General features: G+C 38.8%; 1 protein-coding gene across 1 annotated transcript; it reads left to right on the plus strand.

Annotated features, from left to right (window-relative positions):
• Positions 1-18209: 18209 nt before the first annotated feature.
• On the plus strand, positions 18210-18914 carry LOC145683052 (uncharacterized). Its single transcript, XM_081754412.1, has one exon. The coding sequence runs from the start codon at positions 18210-18212 to the stop codon at positions 18912-18914; it is 705 nt and encodes a 234-aa protein (XP_081610538.1).
• The last annotated feature ends 216 nt before the right edge of the window (positions 18915-19130 follow it).

A 19130-nucleotide genomic window follows, 5' to 3' on the forward strand; every position in this document is an offset into this window, starting at 1 on the left:
ATTCAGAAAAGTGATCAATTTTGAATTATCCCTTTTATTAATCATTCATAATAGGAGCCATATGGAAATATTGGAAAATGTGGTAAATTTTACGTATTAATTACGTAATATGTTACGAGTATTCATAACGTGAGAGCTGCTTCAACACGGCTACAGTATAAAGGTACCAGGAGATAAATTGATATCGACATCAATTTGATTAAAGCGGAGTTACATGAGACACATCCTGTATAGACCTATATCCATCTTTGAATACCCCGGCAACTCTGTTATTTTTTCTATTCTGTAAGTAGCAGTTATCTGAATCACCGCGGTGCTCGGCCCGGGTTTAGGGTTGTCAACGGCTCGAGTGGCTTGCCTCGCAGTTCATCTACTATCGAGCCGGAACGAGAAATGAGCCGAGCCAACACCTCACCCAACCGAGCTGGCAAAAGCCGATGGCTCACCTGATCCGAGCCGAACCGAATCGGTGGCTCATCCCGACCGAGCCGGCTCAGGCCATCGGCGTCCAAACAGAGACGGCTCTAGCTGTTCGCTCACTTGAACCGAGCCGAGCCGGTTGACATCACTACCTGGGTTGGGCTTCTGCTTAGGTTCAGAAATTCGACCGTGCAGATCTCAGCCTTGATGCTAAGAACTACAGTACATACTTATATTGGTGCTCACGACATTTGATACTGTCTCTTTATAAAAAATTATTGTGGTCTCGTTATCGAGACGAGATGAGATGCAAGCAGTGTCCCCTCTCGTGAACAACAATAAAAATATTCCATTTTACGGCTTATATTTCTCATGGCTTTCGCTGTCCAGTTTAATCAGGCCATGATTTCAAAACGAGCTAAAACGAGCTAAACGAGCGAGCCATGTATCAAACTCGACTTGACTCGAAACTCGATCTCAAAAACAGTAACTCGGCTCGGAACTCGACTTGAGAAAACTACCTTTGACTCGGCTCGAATTCGAGTCGAGTCGAGTTTCAGCTCGACTCGTGCCCATCCCTAAAAGAAACTGTGGATATAATTAGAGAAGAGGTAACAAGTATTCACACAGAAAATGGTTTGGTGCCAACAGAGGTAGTTGTGAATGATAAACTCAAAATTGATGTTGAACATGAGCTGCAGTTAACAATGGTGGACAGGAAGGTTTACCTTATATTCCCAGTCATCTCAAAGATGTTATATATGTAAGGCACAGTGGCATATTTAGGGGGCTTTCGAGCTTAAGCTCCCCCCCCCCAAAATCTTACTTACTATAGTAAAGTATATGAAATATCTTGCAGATTTTTGACATTTTCAGGCAAAGCCTCCCCGAAAGTTAGCAAAGCCCCCCGAAACAAATCGTAAATATGCCACTGGTGAGGCACCTCCCAAAGAAATGAACACTAGTAAAGTGACTCATAAAGAATATGACCCTTTTATTTTGATATTTGGGATATCGCCATTGCATGCATGGAGACGATGTTTCGAATACCTGCTACACATAGCATTCAGATTAGATGTCCGTAAGTGACAAATAAAAAGGAACAGGGAAAAGGCATTAGTTAGTACGAGGAAGAAGGCTGTACAGTAGGGTGGAGTGAAAAGAGGCCAAATTTTTTTTCTTCGAAATTCGATCTTGGATAGGGGGCAAAAGTTGCATCGTATTATAGCACTTTACCATAGAAAATTTCAATTCTCTAAAATAATTTTTAGCCGGGGCGCAATGGGCCTTAAGTTTGATTGATTATGTAAATAAGTGAAAGGCCATTTTTTAAAAATCTAAATTCAAATTTGAATATGGGGCAAAAGTTGCATCATATCGTAGTAAAATTTCATTTCTCTAATTTTTTTTTTTTTTTTTTTTTTTTTAGCCGGGGCTCAATAGGCCTTAAGTTTTCTAGATTTTGTAAACAAATACATGTTTGTTGTGTATTTGCGTAATTATTAGTTCTTCGCTTGAAGTAGATTGTAATTTGAGGGTGTTAGGATTCGTTGTCGATCGAGATGATTTTTTAAAGCTACCGAAGTTCATATTCTACGTTACAGGCTACATCAACCCAGAATTCACCACTAAGAGATGGCTTCCGTCGAGTTCAATCCCACCCACCCGTCAACATTAGATTGAATGTTTCATAAGTTTCGTTCGCGTATTCCTGCAAAATACTGCGACTTTGTCTCAAAAGTAGGCATGTAATTTCTCGAGTCAATTTTGGAACGAATAAAGAAATCGCTCTCTCGTGCCCCACATACTGAAAGAAGCTTCACTAATCTCCACTACTTGCGTATGACATTTGAACTCAGGGATATCAACACATGTATTTTCTGAAGAGCAAATTTCTTGCAATTTTTTATCTGTCACATGAGTCAGTATTGGCGGTTCTGTTATGTTACACTCACTCCAGTTTATCATTTCTATGTAATTATTAGCCTCGAAGTTTAATACTGGCACTTCGAAGGAACGAATTTCAGAAGGTTTAAAATGCTTTTAGGATTGGAATATTTTATCAGCAGCAAGGATTCGTGTAGCTGATCTGTCGTCACCAATCATGGCAATGAGAATGTTTTAAGGATTCGTATAGAATGCATTTCTGGAAATTACTTTATTGACTAGAGTGTTGTTTGGCTCTTGCAAATATCGCGAGAGTCTTATGGTCAAGAACAAATGGTTTAGCTCCGTATTTGACAAGAGGTTTCAGTTTGATGTTGAACCACACTGGTGCATATACTTTTACCACAAACTTTGTGAGAGTTTTGAGCTCCTCTGAAGGATTTGGCATTGATATATATAGACGCAAAAGTCCGTAAGCCATTGTTAACCAGAAAACATGCCCAAGTTTCCCAGGTTTCTTAATCTGCTAGCTTTTATCACAGTTTCCTCTTATGACAGATTGGAGTACTTCACACAAGTACCTTTGATCATAACTGAGATCACTCACATTTAGGAGTGTAGAAGGTTCTGAAGAAATCTTTTCGAAGCCGTACACTGAATTTATTTCACAATTCACAAATGATCTACCAATAGAGCCAGAGAAAGTATAAGGGCCAGTACTTACACCATCGATTTCTTTTAGTAAATGACGAAGTGGTAGTTCAATGAAATGCAATAATCATATGCACCACTGCAAGGGCCTCCCTAAATGGTTTTCGAGCACTCTAATCACTCCTTCTTTTGAACCAACATTAATATTAGTGCCATCGCAGCCGATAGCTACCACATCTGATAGGTCCACATTATTTTCTTGTAATTCGCGGCAGATGAAACTAACAATATTCTTTGCTGATGCTGATCCGGTCAAAGATGCATAGCCGAGAAATTTGTTACCCGGTTCTTCATGGATACAATAATGTTTTTCCATCTTCATATCTCTAACTCCGGACATCACGAGCGTTTGGTCTTTCTTCCAATCAAAATAGATGGCACGAGGTTTCACTTTATTAACAGTCTCTTTAGTTCTTACACTTACAGGATTTTTCGCAACCTCTCTTTGAATTTTAATTCTGTCAATTATGTTTTGGGACTGTTCTATTTAAAATTTTCCAAAACCGCAGTAGCAATTACTGCAATTTTTCTTCTAGTCACGCCGGTTTTCTACTTCACTTTTGCTAATGTTGGGACGAATTTTCTCATTTGCGTGCACACAATCTGTGCTTGCTCTCTTGTCTTCTTCAAAGGATACTTCCAACTAAAATAGGATCTCCTCTATAGTTTCAGCGTGTTCTTTATTGCCTTCCTATCTTGTTTCCGAAGATGACAAGTAGTCTGAAGATTCCACAATGTAACTAGTAGAGTATAATACTCTTTGGTTGAAAGCTTCACCGTAAGATCGCATTTTGGCTTTCCTTCCTTCTCTTTTCGTGAATGTCTTTGTCCAAGTAATATCAATAATACCGAATATATTTTTTTTTACTCACCACCCAGTGACACAACTAGGCTAGTTGTCACCCGGGTAAGAACTCGCCTTAGCGCCCCCCTTCCCCGACCAACCAAACCAAAACGCTCCCCAACTATACCTGATATTGACATCAGATAGTAGTTCTCCTATTCCATTCTTTCTTGAAGTGGTAACGCTTGATTTCAAAATTGTAGTACATACTTCAATTTTTAGTACAAGATAAAACACTAAACTGCTTTGTAACTGATTGACAAATAATCTCAGAGTAGCATACTTGACACGTTCTTACAATCTTAACGAAATAACTGCAAATCGCAATGTTTTTCGAATTTTATCGGGATGTGCATATGTGTAGAATGAATCAACAGTCTTTTGCTTTTGAATAGAATTATTAATTATGACAAACAATCAAGCTGTTGTCTCGAGTATATTCGGACATTTTACAAATCTCTTAAATCGATGTAAGTTAAATGAAAACACAAAAAGATGGAACTAAAATTTAACCTTGCGGGCTCTTTTGGCTGCAAAAGTTTTTATAATGTTCTCAAAAGATAACTTTGAAGCTAACTTGTGATGAGTGTCAGTTGATGAGTTGTTGTTATCCTCTTAAGTTTCTGAGGTATTTTTTTTATGATCTTTAGTTTGCTAAAACTCCTTTCCTTGCCTTATAGTGAAAATAAATATTTGCTCAGTTTTGCGCCCCCCAATTCGACGCCCGGGGCACAAGCCCCGTTTCCTTCCTTAGTTACGTCACTGTCATCACCAACCAAACTATTGTACTATTGACAATACTGCCAAAAGTTCATTGTAGGATATCAGAAGACTTATTAAATAGCAAAAACCTTCTTTATGACAAACTCGCAAAATGCTTATAGTTGATCACTTTTCGTCTTATTATTTCCAAGTTTCAGGACCACTGCACCCCGACTAAAAATAATTTTAGAGAATTAAAAGTTCATGTTGTTATATATTGACAAAGGATGCATCTTTTGCTCTCGATCCACAATACAAATTACAGTCTACTTTCAGCAATTTGCTAAATAGTTACATAGCAAAAGGAAATTGATTTGCAAAATCTCAAATTTAAAGCCCCTTGCGCCCCGGCTAAAACTTATTTTAGAGAATTAAAATTTTCTATGGTAAAGTACTACGATATGATGCAACTTTTGCCCCCTATCCAAATTCGAATTTCGAAAAAAAAATTCGCTCCATCCTACTATACAGGATCGGTTCAGAGAAGAAATGGGTCTGTATGTTGATATGCCAAAGCAAGTAAGTGGATACTCCAATGATGGGAATTCAGCTAGTAGATTTTTCAGGAAGGCTTCCCTATCATTCAAGATAACAGGCATAGATATCGATCTCATACAACATTTATGGATACTATTAGAAGCAATAGCAAATGGATATAACTTACCATTAATAAAGAAGCATTTGGTCTGTGGTTTTATATGCCAGAAACTTTACACAAGTTGTTGATTCATGGGAGCAAATAATTGAATACTGCATTTTACTAATTGGTCAACTATCTCAGGAAGCACAAGAGGTAAGAAACAAAGACAATAGGCGCTATAGAGAACTGTTCACACGAAAAACTTCAAGACAGGATACAATGACAGATCTTTTCCACAGACTCTTGATTTCTTCAGATACTTATGTCACCAGTTTGCGAAAATTACGGTCAAGACAATCCAAAGCAATTCCTCGAGATGTTTTACAACTATTGTCCAAGCCTCATATACCTTTACTGATGAATATGATAGTGACTGCGAGGACACATGCACCGTCTCTTTAGAGTCTGACTAAAACTAAGTGGAAATATATACCTTCAGACTCATTGTATTTACAGTATTTTTTGCCACGAACAATATTTCAACAGTTATAAAAATATTGTATCTGTATTCTGATTTCATTCATATTACCACAGGCTTTCTTTGTAGAATTTCAATTTATAATAAGTGATAACAATATGTAGTTAATCCTAGGAACACCAAGGTATTTTTGGGTTACATGGAACACCAATGGGGTGACCTCTGAGACCCACAGCATAAAGGTCATTATTTCTCATGGAAAATAATTTATCTTGTCTGATATGAACTTGGGATGTCTAAGACATCATATATTTTTATTCTCTACTATTACTAGGTTTCTAAGTACAGTGTTGCCAACTATATGTGTGTAATTGTTTAAGTTACAATTTTTTAAATTTATGTCAGTAACTATGACCTAGTTATTTTATTTCTTTGTGTAGAAAAACTATCAAACAGATCAACAGCGACTTAGTACAGTGTAGTATGTGCACAAAGGCGGGTTCTAAAAGCATTTTGGTGGCAGCGCAGTATAGTGGGGTACAATGGGGAAGAGTGGCGTATACTTCAGTATTTCAATGAATTCAGTATTAACCTTTTATAATTCCATCCCGGTTATCCTTGGAATAGCGAAATTCTTTCAAATTTTGTTTCCGCGAAAAGACATACAGTGTAAGAAACGTTCATTGGACACTGTAGGAGATGTCACCAGAGAAGCAGTGTTGCCAACACAACACAAGTTACAATTTTTCTAGTAGCACAACCAGTAGCGTCATTTCAGATTTGCCTTGGGGGGCAAGATCCCTTGATATAAGTAAAATTTCGCGTTTTTCACTGACTTAGTGCTATTCTATTGATAAAATCTATATAAATCTCAAACTCAAGGGGGCAAATGCCCCTCTCTGCCCCTCTAAATTTCGCCTCTTAGCACAATGTCAGGTTTTTGCACCTATGGAATGAACATGTAAAACGTAAGCAAAGAAGCTACGACTTGTCTGTCAGTTATGTAAACTAACACCACTACAACATCATGAATATTACAAGGGATTCATTGCAGGAAACGTACCACTGCTTCCATTTGTTCCATTTTTATTATCAAATAAAATGTTCAAATCACTGTCATTTGCATCAAAATGTGACAGTGTTTTTAATTTTCACCTTGCTATATTCGAGCCCACTGCCTTCTCTTCTATGTCAGATTCATTTAAAAGTTCTGACAAGATTCTTTCTCAATTGAACTTTGGCGAAGAGCATGATTCGTCAAACTCATCATCCCATTCTTCTAGACACAATGCATCATTTTGCTTTACATCCTTCAAATGTCCTTCTCCGACATACCCCTCTTTCACTGCTCTTTACCCTCTACCACTTATCCTTACCCCCTGACAGTCCCGACCGTCTATTCATCACAGACTACACCACCGCTACGGCATCACCTTGCATCATTCCATCTTATGCACAGTAGTCCTCGTGTTTAACTGGGCTTCCCCTGTCTCCATCAGATCCGGAGTTGCCCCCGGGTCAGAAGATAACCCACATCTGTTTCGCTAACAAAACCCGTTGTCGTGACGTCTGGTGTACCTTATTTCCATTCACCCTATCCACCTTAAGCTATGATTATGGTTAACGGCCATAATGTCCACCTCTTGGTTTAATATATGATTTACTGTTCTCTTGGTCAGTAAATGTCCTCTCAATATATTTATGATTATGTACAATATAATGTTGAAATAAAGTTTAATAACTCGAACATAACCCATCCATACTTTCCTAATAGCCATCATTCCTTCACTCCACATCCCGATATAAAGGGCGGTACCCTTTGGGCGGGAGCTAGTCGTCCGTGACTAGCAAATAAAAAATGCTAGGTGCTGATACACTTTCTCACCAGCTTGATGTACCATACGTCACAAACTGTATTTTGTACCAAGCCTAGCCTAGCTGGGAATCATTAACGTACTTTCGAGGACATTGTGTTGTATACGCACAATAGAGACCAGCACGCATACGTTCTAACTGGGATTGACAGTACTTTTCAGGGCTGGAGGGTCAAACCTATCATCATCATTGTGCGACCTTTGATCATATCATATCCTATCATCTCATCTCATATTTTCGACATCAACCAGACTGATCATTGTTGTTCGCTTCTCATGTTGTACTGGCTTCGGCCACTCCGCAGTTTTTGCGATCCGTGGGTGAGTCCGCTCTGAACTCGATGAAGTGCAAGGGGGCCAAACCCAAAACGGGTCCCAATTCTCAAAAACGATCAGGTGATACACTACAATCGTAAAATCAGAAAAAAACAACCTCGTCCTTGATCAAGATCTCCTGTCAGTCAAGCATCCGAAAGTGACCTCTATGATCTAGCTATGGACATCGCTTCAAACCAACCTCGAGCAACCTTCAATTATCTTCTCACTAATGCAGACACCAAATACTCTCATCGTAAATATATCCTACTTCAACTTATGAAATACTATCCGCGAGCTAATGTATCAGAAATCATTTTCACTAGAAACGGAATCATCATCAAATCTCCAGACCAAAACTTCGCTACTACAATCAGGAGCAAAGCAGGCTTTCACATTTTTGGCGACAAAGCTAACATTCAAGCTCTCTCTCAAATTAGAAAAAGCAACCACCGCCACCTCGACGCCAACCCATGTTCTCAGTGGTGATAAAAGGCGTTCCACCAACATATTCCGACGAAGAAATCCTTGACATAAATTACGACTCGAATGTTATGAAGTACACAAATGCATTCACATCAAGTGTCAGTCAGGTCTCACCTATCTCGTTCGAGTTCTCACAGCATCCAAGGAAACAGTAGATGATCTGCTTCAAAATGGTGCCTATATCTATCGCAGACGCCACAGAGTAGAACCATCCCGCACTTCACCACAACTTCCTATCCGCTGCGAAAGATGTCAAACATATGCCTCCCACTTGACTAAAAACTTCCAAACTCATCCCGCTGTGGACACTTCAATGAGGACCATACCACTAAGAACTGTCCTAACCTAAAAAAAAAAAAAAAACACCTCTATGCAATATCTGCCATCAACAACAGCCAACCTATAGCTATAAATGCCATCAAAAACCTGCTCCACCAACTGATAAACCTAAACTATCTGTTCCCATCCGCACGATCGATTCCGCTATACCACTTGCTAACTCCTTACGAGAACCCATCACGGCAGAAGACTTACTCCGCTTCGCCACTCTTATTCTTCAAAACACCCACCCCTTCTTAAGCCCACACATTCTTATGCAGGTCGATCACATTGCCCAACAATTATTTGGCCTGCAACTTTCTGCCACTTACACCGGTCCACATGCTCACTTTTCCATCACATCTACTAAAGCAGATCCCTAAATGGCCATCTCTATAATTTACAATTATCGCCAAATAACTTCTAAAACACTATCAATCTTCGTGGCATTCAATTTCCTCTTCCGATCTCTTCTCACTCACAAAGCAGTTTTTGAACATCTCCAAAGAGAGGAACGAATACAGGCTTTTGCTCTGAACAAAACATATCTCAAACCTACACATCATGTTCGTTTTCCCCAGTTTTAACTACACCGTCATGATTGCTCTAGAACATACCAACGAGTAAATGGAGGCACTGCAATTGGAACATATTACAATATCCCTGTACGCACTCATTCTTTTCCAAAGCCACATATCCTTCCCGAGTATTCCATATTCATGCTATATTTTCGCACCAAAATTATCATCCTATGCACTATCTACATTCGGCCAGGCCACCCCATACCATATGATTTTTTTCAATACATTGACAATACTTTTAGGCATTACATCATCATAGCAGACATAAATATTCATGGGCGCCCGCAGGCTGAGAAACAACAGTTTTGCAACTACATTTCTAATATCCTTGCCGCCGATTTTCATCATCTCCCATCGCCATCTCGCCCCATCAGCAACACCTCCCCAGACATAGTTATCAGTTCTGCGTCTCTGAATATTCAAAATCTTAGGGTTCTCCCACCTTTCGGCAGCGATCATGCTCCGATACTACTCGATATTATTCTCACCCACTCAGCTCAATCACAACCACCGCCCATTCACTACTTTGATTATAATCATGCAAATTGGGCTAATTTCCAAGGGGATCTCACCAATCCGATACAACATCTTCAAGAGCCTACCTCAGAGCATGAACTCTATGACCTTGTTGACCAATTCACAGCATCTCTTGACACAGCCACCCACAATAACATACCCCTACGTATACTTCATCCACACAAACCTCCGATTCCTCCGCAATATCACTCCATCCTTGCTGCTTCTCGCCGCTCATTCCGCGAGGTACTCATAATCCTACATCCTTAGCACAGCATTGTCGTTGGACTCGCATGCCTCATAATTACCTCACTGCCTATAAAAGAAAACGATGGATCCCCACTTGCAACTCCCTTTTAACTACATCACATCCCACCAAATTCTGGCAAAAGTTCCATCAGTTAACTGGTCAACCTCGACATACATCATACCCTATCATTTCACTTAATCATCCTCTCCAAATCGATACTGATAAAGCAAATGCTTTTGCCTTCTTCCAAGAAATATTTACCCCTACCGTACAACTACCACACCCAACTATCACCCGATGTGTCGAACGCCTTGCAAATCCGCACTCCCCGCTTCTACAACCCAACATTCAGCATCAACTCACCGATTCACCTCTTAATGATCCCATTATTCCTGCAGATATCTCTTCTTCCATCAAATCGAAACGTACCACGGCACCTGGCTTTGACCATATCACTTATAAAGTCATAAAAGCCTCTCCTCTCGTCTTATATACACTTCTTGCAGCCACATACAACTTCATTCTCCGCACCGGCTTTTATCCGCCACAGTGGAAAACCTCAAAAACTCTGCTTTTCACCAAACCCAATAAATCTCCTACAGAACTCTCATCTTACCGTCCTATACAATTGACATCAGTACTCAGCAAAATCTTTGAAGGCATTCTTGTCAGTCGCCTTCATACCCATCTTTCTGAACAAAACCTCATTCCTCTTCATCAAGCTGGTTTTCGCCCAAACATCAGTATTTCCGATTAACTCTTACGCCTCACGACCGCCATAACTAATCATTATAATACCTTCAAACCTTCCTGCCTGTTACTGTTCGATCTTGAAAAGGCTTTTGACAAAGTTTGGCATGCCGGCCTCATCACAAAACTTCACTCTTTTCATCTTCCTTTCTCCTACATCAGATGTATCCATTCTTTCCTTTCAAATCGTATGACTTACATTACCATCAACCGATCACTTTCACATCCGATCTTTCTTCACTGTGGTGTTCCTCAAGGCTCTGTTCTTTCACCCCTTCTTTATATATTATATGTAGCAGATTTCCCCCCTCTACCAAAAATGTCTCATTATATCAATATGCCGACAATACAGCTTTTTCCACCACATCCAACACTGTTCAACACATAAATCGAACACTCCAACAAGCAATAGATGCCTTCACCTTCTGGTGTGAAAAGTGGCGCGTAACCATAAATCCCCTCAAAACACAGGCTATCATTTTTCTTCCACCTCGCTGTCGATCACGAATTTATCGCAATCCTGCTGTTCTTCATATTCACGTCAATGGCACATTCATACGCCCATCATCACAAGTAACATACCTCGGAATCATCTTTGACTCAAAACTCAGCTGGAAACCCCACTTACAGAAAATCCAATCGCAGGCTACAAATCGATTAACCCTTCTCCGGCGGCTAGTGGGCACCACTTGGGGCTTACATACTGATACTGTTATTAAAACTTATAAGGTTTTCCTTCGACCTGCTCTCACAAATGGCCATATATACTGGATCTCTGCACCTGATGCACTATATACTAGACTTGCAATATCCGAACATTATGCTCTCCGCCTTGCTTATCGCATAAGACTACCAGCACCAACTGCTGATCTATATCGCCGTATCAACTTTCCCACCATCTTACAACACTTGGAAACACTCCGCATAAAATACATTACAAAAGTCATTATCGAAGGTAATTCGCTCTTCCTCGACACCTTTCACCAGGATATCATTAATGATATCCCTCTTCATCATCAAGCCACACCTCTTCAACATCTTCTTACTCTTTACCATAACACTTTAGACGATAATGACCCTCACAAGGCTGATTTTGCTATATACCGCCCACCTCATCTTAGTCCATGCATTTATCCATCTCTGCACTAGTGTTTCATCAATGTTGTTAGCAGCGGGCTTCATCTGTCATCATCAGCCCTGTGACGCCCCAGGGCAGAAGATAATAATTCATTCGTCTATACTAAGCATATCCCTGTTTTTGTTGTGGCGTCTATGAGCACTTCACCTCATCCCTCATTCCAGAACCATAGCCCGGCATCCTTGAGGCAATAGTGAATAATAAATAGAACCTACGTAAACTGATGCCTTCCTTATGCCAACTGATGCCTCCAAAGCCATATTGAAGAAAAAATAAATAAATGATGACCACAAAGGAATAAAATAAATTAATGCTTCTCAAACTCTCAATGCCCAACTATCAATAAAGTAAAACCCTATACCTAGAATTCCTCCTACCAAAGAAAGGGCTTAACCCTTTGATCGGGTTAACTAAAAAAAAAGCTAGTTGCTGAATTAACACACAAGTAACACGCTAAAGTGGTAGTCATTTTGTGTTGTTTCAACACCTCATTTTTTACAGTGTATAATTTATGGTTCCCGAAATATGGTTCCTCAAATCTCCGGAAATCGGCCAATTTTTGGCCAATATCTCTGGAACGGTAAGAGTGAGCGAAAAAATTCATCACTTTCTCACATAGGTTTTAAAGTTCTATCGAAGGGAGAGCTCATTTAAAAAAAAAAAACTCAAATAACAGACAAATACACATACATAGAGAATTCAGTAACGAACTTTTTAAGTTCATTGAATGTTTAGTAAGTGTTATCATGCTCATTATTAAATACTCTACACAGTATCTACATTTTTATATCATTGTATAATAGTTTGTCGTAAAAATCAATTAAATCATTATAAAGAGAGAAAAAAAAATTTTTTTAGTTCAACGCGCCATTTTATGCACCGAGGCTAAGAAAGACGGTGATGATGATATAAAAATAAATGATAATGATGGTGAAATGACAAAAGTAGGAAGAAGCGGAAGAACTCCAAGAAAACCAACGCACAGAGGAGGATGAAAAAAAAGGAGGAATCCCAAATTTATATTTTTCACATATTCTTGTCCATAACCTTCAGTAAACGAGACATTATTGATTTTTAAGGGAAGTTCCCTCGTCGTTGTACGGTTAGCATACGCACCTTTGACGCTGAAGACTCAAATTCGATTCCAGGCAGGAGCTCATGTGGTTCGGATCTCACGTTAATTTGTAAACATACGTCTCATATAGACCTGCTGCTGAACTGGACGCTAAATTCAATTCAAACTAACCAATTTTTAAGGAGTTTGTTTTACCAAATCCCCTTCTCTTATATCCCTCCTCTATCCGTGTGTTCGTATGTGAGACAAAGTCTCAAGAACTACAGTACTTGATGCATCACCATATTCATTTTGTCCAAGATGGAGAGCGTGAAAATTTAAGAATTGAGTTCGTTAATAGTTGTGAGATTCATACCGGAAGAGACAAAAATCAGTCACTTCCGGTTTTATTGTTGATTGCTAGAGTATTCAAGGATGTTATAAAATAAAGGATCTGCCCATATGTATCTTCATCCTATTAAATCAATGAAGCCAAAAAAAAAAAAAAAAAAGCACCGAGCATCGCTAAGTGTGATTGACTACTCTCGTTTCTTGCATCGTCTGGTTGGCTACTTTCGTTTCCGCCATGATTGTTGGCTCAAAACATAGCGATCCTATTAGGCAGAGTGGGCAGAGTAGGGGTGGCGAAACTGTGACGTATGGCTTCAAGATTTTGTTGTAAGGGCAGATCCTATATTTTATAAGATCCTTGAGAGTAATAACGACAATAGACAGCAAGAAGCGCGCTTCTCTGCAATCAGTTAAGCATCCAATCTCCACTTTAATCTATCTTTACTAAAACAGGAGGTGAAAGTGATACTTTTTTTTAAAGTCTCACGGTAATGCGCTTTAAACTAAAGAAGACACATGATTGTTGAAAGTGAATGATTATGAAATTACAACAAGAAGTATAAATATACTCACACTTACGGTTTTAATATTAATTGAGAAACTTGTATATTGTTCATTAAAGCTTTGGAAATGTTTCACAGAAAACAAAACTGATCAAAGCACCAAATGTATTTACATATCTGTATCTTCCTTCCTTCCTTTCTTTCTTTCTTTCCCTCTCTCACCCTCTCTCTGTATATATACATTTAATGGATATATGTAGGGGGTATGTTCCACCATAACTCTGGAACGCCAGGAGCAATTTTAATAAAAGTTGGTACATGTATTATTGTAGTGTAGAAAAGAGCACCGTAAGACCCCCAAAGCACATCTACGCGGGAGAGGAAGGGGGAGACATATAAAAATGATCGAAAACGACCGATATTGGTGTCAAATCCGATGTTTTCGAGGTTCATAAGCTGATTGGTGGCTGGTTCGATGCCCTTTAAGTCTAATGAAGGTAAGACTCCTTTTTACACCTAGAGCGATACATAAGAATGATCAAAAGGGACAATTTTAGTGTCAAATTTGTAGTTTTTTGAGTCATTGAGATGAACAATCACACTTCTGATGCTGTTAAAAATCCAAATTTAGCCTCCATTAGTACTCCTGAAGGGGAGGATAGTGTTATATAAAAATAATTGAAAATTACCCATAATATTGTCGAATTCATAGTTTTGGGGGTCACTAAGTTGATTGATGATACTTTCGGCGTCCTCCAAGGTCAGCGCCTAGTTGATGTAAGCCCCTCTATCACTCATAGGAGGAGAGGAGGGAAAGACATAAAAATTAACGATAATGACCGATATTGATGTTGAATCCATAGTTCTCGGAGTTATTAAGTTAAATACTGATATTCCTGTTGACATTTAAGTTCCAGTTCAGTCCCCATTAGAACACAGGGGAAGGTGAAATGGTGACATGTGAAAACAAAAAACAACCGATAATAGTGTCGAATCATTAGTTTTCAGACTTGCTAAGTTAATTAGTGACAGTCCTGACGAAATTTAACATCAAGTTAAGTCCGTTAAATCCCGAGTGGCTACAAGATCCCCTTAGCACTCCTAGGATTAGTGGGAATGGCAGACATAAAAAACGTTAAAGAAAGAACGACTGATATTATTATTTAATTCATATTTTTCGGGGTCACTAAGTTGATTGGTGCCAGTTGCGATGACATTTAAGTTCAAGTTCGGCCTCCAGTAAGAGTAAGATCCCTTAGCATACCTAGGGAGAGTGGAAAGGGGTAACATATAAAATAATAAAAAAAAAAGCAACTGATGTTAATATATAGTTCATACTTTTTGGGGTCAGTGACACTCACGACGCCATTTAAATCCAAGTTCAGTCCCCGTTAGTACTCCTCGGGGAGGGGTGGGGGGAAGGTGGTGACATGAAAAATAATCAAAGGCGAGAGACATTAGTATCGAGTCCGTAGTTTTCGGAGACCTTAAGTTGATTGGTGGCATTCTCTTTAGCATTTAAGTCTAAGTTTAACCGTCATCAGCACATTGAAAACGACCGATATTTATGTCGAATCCTTAGTTCTCGATATCGCTAAGTTTCATAATTACACTCCCGATAGCGCTTAAGTCACGTTCAGCCCTTATCGGTATGAGGGTGAGAACGCGTGAAAAATAAAGTATCTCAAATTACTAAGATTAGCATCGAATCCATAGTTTGGGTTCATCAAGCTATTTGATTACAATCACGATGGCATTTAATCCCAAGTTTAGACATGAACGAGCACGTCAGCTGGCTTGAGAATATACAGGGGCAACGCCAAAGGCGTTGCTCACCTATCATGTACAAGGTGTCTCAAAAGTCCCCTGACATAAGGTAACTGTTATTATCAGAGCTATAACAAAATGTAAAAGGGGAAACCGTCTCCAAATATGATGTTTCAACCTAAAATGAAAGTTTTTTTTTTTTTTTAATTGGATGAGTCGTTTGATCTGTACACTCTTTATGCGCCCAATGTTAAATGAAAATGAAACGTTGCCACTTACCTGGATTCTCAACACAAGTGAGCGAAGTTATTGACTTTTATGCTAACGTGTAGATGGCCAGCCCCCATTTCAAACATGCACTATTGACTGTTATGTCTTACAAAATTTGTCCTACAAAATTTGTTCACCTCCGGTCCCATTCTTCCTTCTCCCAGCCCCAGGTAAATGGCAACGTTGCATTTTCATTTAACATTGGGCGCATAAAGAGTGTACAGCCCAAACGGCGCATCCGATTTAAAAAAAATCCTTCACTTTAGATGGAAAACCTCATATTTGGAGACGGTTTCCCCTCTTACATTTTATTGCAACTCTGATAGACTAATGAGAGAGTTACCCTATGTTAGGGGTTTTTTGACCTCTATACCTGTATATGTTTAAATGTATATGTATGAATGTATATTCCAACGTAACTCCGAAATGTCTGGAGCAGTGGCGTATTTACGATTTTGTTTCGGGAGGGGCTTTGCTAACTTTCGGGGGGGGGCTTTGCCTGAAAATGTGAAAATTCTGCAAGATATTTCATATATTTTACTATAGTAAGTAAGATTTCGGGGGGGGGGCTTAAGCCCGGAAGCCACCCCCCTAAATACGCCACTGATCTGGAGTAATTTTAACCAAACATAGTAGACAAATTATGTTCAATCTGGAAAGAATAATTCTATGCGAATGAGACACCCCAAGGGGCCCGTACCCCTTTAGGTACATCCCTATATATATAATACCATTTTTTTTATGGTGATACATAACGAAACCGAAAATGGCTAATTTGAACCAAATATTGCTTGAATAGAGGATTAAAGGCGGAGATAGAACCTATTCTTGTGTCACTGAATCGATTGCAAAAAAAAAAAAAAAAAAAAAACTCATCTCGATATCTCTTACCGTTTTACTGTCTGGCAATTAGTATTGAAACCGGAAGAATCAGTAAATTTGCAAAACTTCTGGTTTTGGTAGTGTTGCGCGCAATCATGGTATGTTGTCTTGAGACGTTGAATCGTTTGCAAAAACCTCTTATCCTTATATATTACAGTTTTCGTTACAGAGCCACAAACTTTAAAACCAAAAGTGGTTAATTTGAACCATTTCCGGTTTGAATAGAGAGCTAACGGAAAAGATGGAACGTATTCTTGGGATTGATTGCAAAGAAGAGCATCTCGATATTGTTTACGGTTTTTACTCTATGAAAATCAGTATTGAAACCGGAAGTAGTTCCGTAAGACGGAGTTACTATGCATATCAGGGGTTACTTTGCATAAAATATGAAACGAGTTGCACAGTCCTTTGTTGGCAAAACCATGAACTGTAAACAGGAAATTTCAACTGCCACCGTAAGATAGAACATCTAATAGGCTAGTTTTAGACGGAAGCATTTATCGTAGCATTTCTCGTAGCAAAAATCGTATCATCGATATCCTACCGTGTATAGCATTTCCCATGCCATGGCATATTCTATGACATTTCTTGTCGATAGAACCTGCTCTATTTCGTAGCATTTTTCCCCAGCATTTCTGCTCCGATTGCAGCGCCGTGGTGTGTTAAAAGGAAGCAAAAGATTTTGTGTCAAATATCCATGCTCTTTGTTTTGTGTGGGAAATTGAATTGTAGTAAAGAAAAATGAGTTGGAGTAGGGATACTATGTGTGCGAATTAGACAATTTATATGGGGGGGGGGATAAAATTAAGCCAATTTGTAGAGTCTGAAGGTGTAATAATTCAAAATGAGACAATAATGCCTTACCCCCCCATACACACACATAAATATGACAAATATGATATGACATCTGTAATAAATAAGGGATTTATTAATTCAATAAATATACCGACAACAACTATGTATATATATTTGACATGCACACACCACACCTAACCTTTCTGAACGTGTTTAAATGTTGTGCTAACTCTAGTGTCCGTAGCTCTCTAAGGTTTACTTACTTAATAATTGGGCCCGAGCGATAGCCATAATCACAAGCATATGCCACAAAATTGGGATTTGCCACAAAAAAGGGCAATGAGGTCATTATCCACGCTACCAGAACATTCATAAAAGCAAATAAAGATTCGAAGAAGGTAGTCCTAAAAATAGATTACAAAAATGCTTTTAACTCAGTCGAATTACAGACTTGCCAAAATTTTATGGCAGCTTATTGAAGATTACGTGCATTTCAGGTTCGACTTTAATTTCTATATTTCCACGTAAATACGCATCTAAGATGTAAGTGCACAGCATATTTCCATTACTTATACACTACTCTATTAAAATATTAGAAATTTCTTCTGTAAATTTTAAAATCTATGGATCTGTATAGTATAACTGCACCGTTAAAAGTCCTTTGTATCATAATAAAAATGGACACAATGGAAATGGACAGAAACAATGGACTGAAGTCACCGGCTGCAGCTTCAAGTAGGTCAGAAATTATGAAGGATATATGTGATGAAGTGAAACGTACTGTGCAGACACCTGAAGTCATGAAGCTAATCGTTGATTCAATAATTGAATCTGTAACGCGTGTTGTGATAGAACGTTTGGAAGAAACGCTAAATTTCAATATTGAAGTAATTGAGGACTTACGGAAAGAGTTGGTACAAAGAGACAAGAAAATAAGTGATCTGCAGGAAAATATAGATGAGTTAGAACAATATCAGCGTAGAAACAGCTTAAGGATCTTCGGTGTACCTGAGAAGATAAATGAAAACACAGACAACCTTGCACTGGAAATCTTTGAAAAGAGACTGGGCGTAAATTTAAGTACAAGGGACATTTGCCGTTCTCATAGAGTAGGACAGAAGAAGCCTGGTAGTACACGGCCAATTATTGTTAAATTTGTTAGTTATCGCTCACGGGCTGAAGTGTTTAATCAGAAACGGAAGCTAAAGAACTCTGGAATTGTAATAAGAGAAGATTTATGTAGTTCACGATTGCAGCTACTGCAAAAGGCACTTAAGAAGTTTGACCCCAAGAATGTGTATACAAGGGACGGAAAAATTGTTGTCATCATCAATGGCAAAAAGAACTACGTTACGAACGCTTCTCAATTACAGGAGCTGTAACGTTTGCACTCTACAGTGTGTGAATGATGACCTTGTGTGTAGTGCAAAAGTGTGTAACTTGCAGGTAGTGCAAAAGTGTATTTATGTTACAGTTAACTGTTCTGTTCTATGTTATAAATATATTTTATACTTTAAAGGACAACTATGGTAAGTCGAAATCAATTTTGCTCTTTTGTTATCTGTGTACCGTGAGTTGACAAATTTATAATATATTAG

This window comes from Thermobia domestica, chromosome 4 (assembly GCF_964235325.1).
Source record: "Thermobia domestica chromosome 4, izTheDome1.hap1.1, whole genome shotgun sequence".
Classification (NCBI taxonomy): domain Eukaryota; kingdom Metazoa; phylum Arthropoda; class Insecta; order Zygentoma; family Lepismatidae; genus Thermobia; species Thermobia domestica.